The 6,172-nt window shown below is 45.4% G+C and overlaps 1 protein-coding gene across 1 annotated transcript; it reads left to right on the forward strand.

Moving 5' to 3' along the window:
- Positions 1–507: 507 nt before the first annotated feature.
- LOC112075511 (transmembrane protein 178B) lies at positions 508–2,117 on the forward strand (the record flags this gene model as incomplete). The annotated part of the gene is made up of 2 exons (XM_024142503.2): positions 508–593; positions 1,226–2,117. A coding segment is annotated over exon 2 (379 nt), but the record flags the coding sequence as incomplete, so codon positions are not given.
- Between the last annotated feature and the right edge of the window lie 4,055 nt (positions 2,118–6,172).

A 6,172-nucleotide genomic window follows, 5' to 3' on the forward strand; every position in this document is an offset into this window, starting at 1 on the left:
GACTGGGCAGGTGCTATGTTGGGTTGTAGACTTTGTTCTTATGAGGCTATTCCGTCAAAAAAAAAAAAAAGCACAAGCCATTTTTTCTATAGAGGCGTAATATGTTTGGAAACCTAAATCCTCTCCTCGCCTTACAAGTAGACAGGGGTTGGGGGGGGGTACTATTTCTTTAATAAGGTGTTTTTTGTTAATAAACAATGAATTTAGACACCATGACGTCACCGCTGTAGACTATGTCCACCCGAAAAGGAGTGTACACACTAGTCTATATGAGTTAGGAGCCTAACTGCCGAGGGGGGTTTAAACTCGACAGTAACGATAACGCATACTGTTTTAGCCTACATATATATCCCTCTGAGGAATAATCCCGCGGCGACATCTGCCGCGTCAAATAACATCTTTACGCAACGCTTCCTGGCGCCTGTCAATGTCGCCTAGTGCAGCAAGGGATCAGAGTCTCTCCGTGCAATTAATATTTGAAGGCGAAACTTTAGCCTGTTCGCGTTACTGAACGTTTGAAGACATTTGGAACGTAGCGTTGAAATAATCCCATTGGAACATAAAGCTACGCGAAAGTCGCATCGTTCTGGGCGGTGAGTTGATGCGCGTCCAACCCCTCTAGTCACACACTGATGTGATGTAGCTAGCTATTTGAGTTGAGCCTGATGGAAATAGAGACGTATTCAACCGCATTAATTGATTGTCATGGTCATTTGGATATTCATGTAGAATTACCTTATGTACATATATTATGGTAATGAGCAACGTATTCTTAAATATCTTAGGACGTTCCCTTTGACGACAGACAGCGTGCGGTTTTATTGAATAATTTGACAATGCGTGATGTTACATTGTGTGTCCTAGATGAGGTCATGTCCCTATTATTTAGGCCGAGTGAAAATTAAGATAATTTGGCGGCTCTACATTCATGTATCGCCAGCCTTTTAGTCCAGATGGGATGGCAGGGTGGGGTGACTGCATGCCAAGGGATTTTTTGACTGACAACAAAACAGACCTTTTAAATGTGCACATTTGCACGACAATCACTGAACACCCAGCAGCAGCACAACGTTTAATTTGGGGGAGATTACATTGTAGCGTGGCCAGTTACAAAATAGCCTACAAGAGCAAATGGCATGCTCTTGTAAACATCCTAGCTCATGCTAAAGAGGGGTCACGCAATTGTTCACGTTATAATATTCCTTGTTCCTCTGGTTTTTTGTAGGGTTCGACTCCAACTGAAACACTTTTGAAAACTCTGTGTTCTGCGTGGACGTGTGTTCCTGTCTCGTCCCATTCCGCCTAAATCGCAGCAGATGGAGGGTTGCTGAGACCCGGGGAATGAGATACGCATCTTTTTACTCGTCGAGGCAGCATCCGAACAGCTGCAGAGCTCGCTCCGCTACCTCTCTATCTCACTCTCTCCGTACGCAGGAAAGAACGAACGAAACACTTATTTTTACAGCAAGGACCTTCCTTAAATTCGGTAGATTCAACGAATTTTATGATTTGCAACTTAGCCTTATTAAATTCCATTTGCATGGTTGTAACCTCGATGATGGTCTTAATATCGGCGCCAAGGGAGATGTAAGTCTGATTCGTTGGAGGTGGGTTGTAGCCGTAGCAGCGCTGTGCTGACTGACAAAGCGACAGACCGACAGAGCGAGGAGAGCAGAGGAGCTGTCCATAGGCTGGGGGTGCTGATGCGGCGGCTCTGAGAAAAGCAGAGAAACCGAGCATGGCTGCTGGGAAGTTACTGCTCTACGCCGGCCTGTCCCTCTCTCTGTGCGCCCTAGGAATGCTAGCAGTGGCAATCTGTTCCGACCACTGGTACGAGACTGACGCGCGGAGGTATCGTGAGCGCTGTCGGAGCTTCTCCAGCCGTAAGAACCCAGGCTTTATCTACATCCCCAACAACAGCCTCCCTCTGCGGGCTAGCCGCTCCAGACTGGACCGCTGGGAGGACAAGCTGCTCCTAGCCCGGAACAGAAGGCAGCTGTTCGCTATGTCCGCCGCGGACGARTGTAGCAGGCARTACAACTCYACCAACATGGGACTGTGGAGCAAATGCCACCGACTGGACTTCGACCAGGACGTAGAAGACCTCATTCGCAAAGGTAAGAGAGAGGAAACGTATAATACAGTACAGARTTGTWTACAATAAGACAGTARGTCTACTGTTACAKTATGGGAGWCTATCTGTGTGTAGTCTATGTGTTTACCTAACCAACCATCAAGCCACTATGAATGTCGCTCATATTGGGGAAATTATGAAATAGTCTGTCTTGGTTGACCGTGGTTAGTTGTGCATCTTCACAAGCCCCTGGCWAGACAATTAGGCTCCAGAAGAATCATATTATTCWCGTTCTTATGCATCTCTCTCAGAGAGAGCGTGGTCAGATAGAGAGACGTCACCACCACCTCTGTAATGCTGGATCCAAATGGCCTTCAGCTGAGTCGTGTGTGTCATGTTGTAGGAGGAGAGTACAGGCTATCATTTGAGGCTGATGCACCATGGCAACACACAGCTCTGATCCAGTAGATGGTAGGCCTGCTGCTTGCTGTAACTACGGCTCCTTCTCACATCTACCTCTCGCTTCTCTCTACCTGTGTGTCTCTACCTCTCTGTGTGTCTCTACCTCTCTCTCTCTGTGTTCTCTACCTCTCTCTCTCTCTGTGTCTCTACCTCTCTCTCTCTCTCTCTGTGTGTCTCTACCTTCTCTCTCTCTCTCTGTGTCTCTACCTCTCTCTCTCTCTCTGTCTCTACCTCTCTCTCTCTCTGTGTCTCTACCTCTCTCTGTGGCTTCTACCTCTCTCTCTCTTCTGTGTCTCTACCGCTCTCTCTCTCTCTGTGTCTCTACTCTCTCTCTGTGTCTCTACCTCTCTCTCTCTGTGTCTCTACCTCTCTCTCTCTGTGTCTCTACCTCTCTCTCTCTGTGTCTCTACCTCTCTCTCTCTGTGTCTCTTACCTCTCTCTCTCTGTGTCTCTACCTCTCTCTCTCTGTGTCTCTACCCTCTCTCTGTGTTCTCTATCTCTCTCTCTCTCTGCTCTCTGTGTCTCTACCTCTCTCTCTCTCTTCTCTTACTCTCTCTCTCTGTGTCTCTACCTCTCTCTCTGTTGTCTCTACCTCTCCTCTGTTCTCTACTCTCTCTCTGTCTCTACCTCTGTGTCTCTACTCTCTTCTGTGTCTCTACTCTCTCTCTCTTCTGTGTCTCTACCTCTCTCTCTCTCTGTGTCTCTACCTCTCTCTCTCTCTCTGTGTTCTCTACTCTCTCTCTCTGGTTCTCTACCGGCTATCTCCTGTGTCTCTACCTCTCGTGTCTCTCTACCGCTATCTCTCTGTGTCTCTACCTCTATCTCTCTGTGTCTCTACCGCTATCTCTCTGTGTCTCTACCGCTATCTCTCTGTTGTGTGTGTGTGTCTACCCTCCTCCACGTGTGATTCTGTGGGATGCTATATCCTCCTGACCCTCACACTGTAAATAATGATGATGTCACCACTTCCTGTCTTGTGGGCTAGAACAGTCCTACCACACTATGAGGAGGGAGACTCAGACCTCTTAAAACATAAACTCCCCTGTTCACAAAATATAAGGAAGCTGTTGGTTCTCACGTGTAGACCTGGGGTTGTATCATGTCATTACCTATTCACCCTAGCCTGTAGGCTACCGCATTATGAAGAGAGACTGTTACACACCTAGCCTGTAGGTCTACCTCATTATGAAGAGAGGAGACTGTTACACCCTAGCCTGTAGGTCTTACCTCATTATGAAGAGAGGAGACTGTTACATCCTAGCCTGTAGGTTTACCTCACTATGAAGAGAGGAGACTGTTACAACCTAGCCTGTAGGTCTACCTCATTATGAAGAGAGGAGAGTGTTACACCCTAGCCTGTAGGTCTACCTCCTTATGAAGAGTTACTGTTACACCATAGCCTGTAGGTCTACCTTATTATGAAGAGAGAGACTGTTACACCCTTAGCCTGTAGGTCTACCTCATTATGAAGAGATACTGTTACACCCTAGCCTGTAGCTCTACCTTATTATGAAGAGAGAGACTGTTACACCCTAGCCTGTAGGTCTACCTCATTATGAGAGATACTGTTACACCCTAGCCTGTAGGTCTACCTCATTATAAGAGAGACTGTTACACCCTAGCCTGTAGGTCTACTCATTATGAAGAGAGAGACTGTTACACCTAGCCTGTAGGTCTACTTCCTTATGAAGAGATACTGTTACACCTAGCCTGTAGGTCTACCTCATTATATAGAGACACTGTTACACCCTAGCCTGTAGGTCTACTCATTATGAAGAGATACTGTTACACCCTAGCCTGTAGGTCTACTCATTATGAAGAGAGACAGTTACACCCCTAGCCTGTAGGTCTACCTCCTTATGAAGAGATACTGTTACACCCTAGCCTGTAGGTCTACCTCACTATGAAGAGAGGGACACTCACTCAGACCTCATCCTTCGACTTAGATAAAGTCTCATCCGTACACTCTTAGAGAAAAGAGGGTGTGAAGTAGAACCATCCAGTGTTTTTTCGGTATGACCTCATAGGGGAACCCTTTTTGGTTTTAATGTGGGTAGAACCCTTTGCAGAGGTTTTACCTAAAACCCTCTATTTAGGGTTCTTCAAAGATCCCCTGTATGCTTCTACATATAACCCTTTATGAAGGGTTCCACCAGCCTCTTTAGTCTTTAAAAATGTTAATATTTATGACAATAAATTCACATACATATTGTAAAGGTTTTGACTTGAGGTTATTGTTTATAGGGGTGCCAGGTAGGTTGTGCCTACCAGAGAAAACATTGGTTTCTCCTTTTGGTTTGGGAGGGAATGGTCCCGTCTGGTCCGTCAAGTCTACACCAATACGAAGGACTCATGTAAAAGTCAGGATGGGAAATACACTTTCATAAACCTTTAAAACATTGGAAAGAACTTCAAAAACAACTGTATTATTTTGCGTGGGTTGTATTTACCAACATAAAGGATCACACACATAACAATATAACAAATAATGAGTTTCTGGTTCCTCCAGAAACTTCCTGTACCTCGGCCTAAGAGAGTCCAGCCGGTAAAGGAGTTCAGGGAACTCAAGTGACGTTAGTCACGCAATGTTTGTCCGTTCATTCAAGTGTAGGGTAAACCAGTATCAAATCATACAATCAAAAATAACAATGATTTTACCACACAACCATCACGCGTATCAACTCTTAATAAGTCCTCAACTACAACTAACTACATAATCATCACGGTATACGTCACACCAAAACAAATGAAATACCGTGTACAAAAAGGTTGTAGTCGGTCAGTCAGACAAACCAATCCGCTAACAGATCTCCAGCGGAGAAAAGGCCACGAAGAACAACGGAGAGGTTGTAGTCCAACAGACGCAAAGAGTTGGATCCGATCCTGGGTTAACTAGCTATTAGTCTACAAAACACACTTGTAATGGCAACCCAACAAACGGAAGAGAGACGCTTCATGAACTGAGGGTTGAACATCGTCTCCATCACAACCCACCTTTGCGCAGCTGATGCTGGCTATTTAATTGGGAATTAAAGCGGGAAGCGCCCTATTGGAAGGAGAAGCACTATTTAATTGGGAATTAAAGGGAAGCGCCCTATTGGAAGGAGAAGCACTATTTTAATTGGGAATTAAAGGGGAAGCGCCCTATTGGGACAGGAGAAGAACTATTTAATTGGGAATTAAAGGGGAAGCGCCTATTGGAAGGAGAAGCACTATTTAATTGGGAATTAAAGGGGAAGCGCCCTATTGGAAGGGAGAAGCACTATTTAATTGGGAATTAAAGGGGAAGCGCCTATGGAAGGGAGAAGCGCTATTTAATTGGGAATTAAAGGGGAAGCGCCGTATTGGAGAGGAGAAGCGCTATTTAATTGGGAATAAAAGGGGAAGCGCCCTATTGGAAGGAGAAGCGCGTATTTAATTGGAATTAAAGGGGAAGCTCCCTATTGGAAGGAGAAGCACTATTTTAATTAGGAATTAAAGGGGAAGCTCCCTATGGAAGGAGAAGCGCTATTTAATTGGGAATTAAAGGGAAGCGCCTATTGGAAGAGAAGCACTATATTGAATTTGGGAATTATAAAGGGGAAGCGCCCTATTGAAGGAGAAACACTATTAATTGGGAATTAAGGGGGAAGCTTC

The sequence above is a fragment of the Salvelinus sp. IW2-2015 genome, unplaced genomic scaffold (assembly GCF_002910315.2).
Source record: "Salvelinus sp. IW2-2015 unplaced genomic scaffold, ASM291031v2 Un_scaffold3211, whole genome shotgun sequence".
Classification (NCBI taxonomy): Eukaryota; Metazoa; Chordata; class Actinopteri; order Salmoniformes; family Salmonidae; genus Salvelinus; species Salvelinus sp. IW2-2015.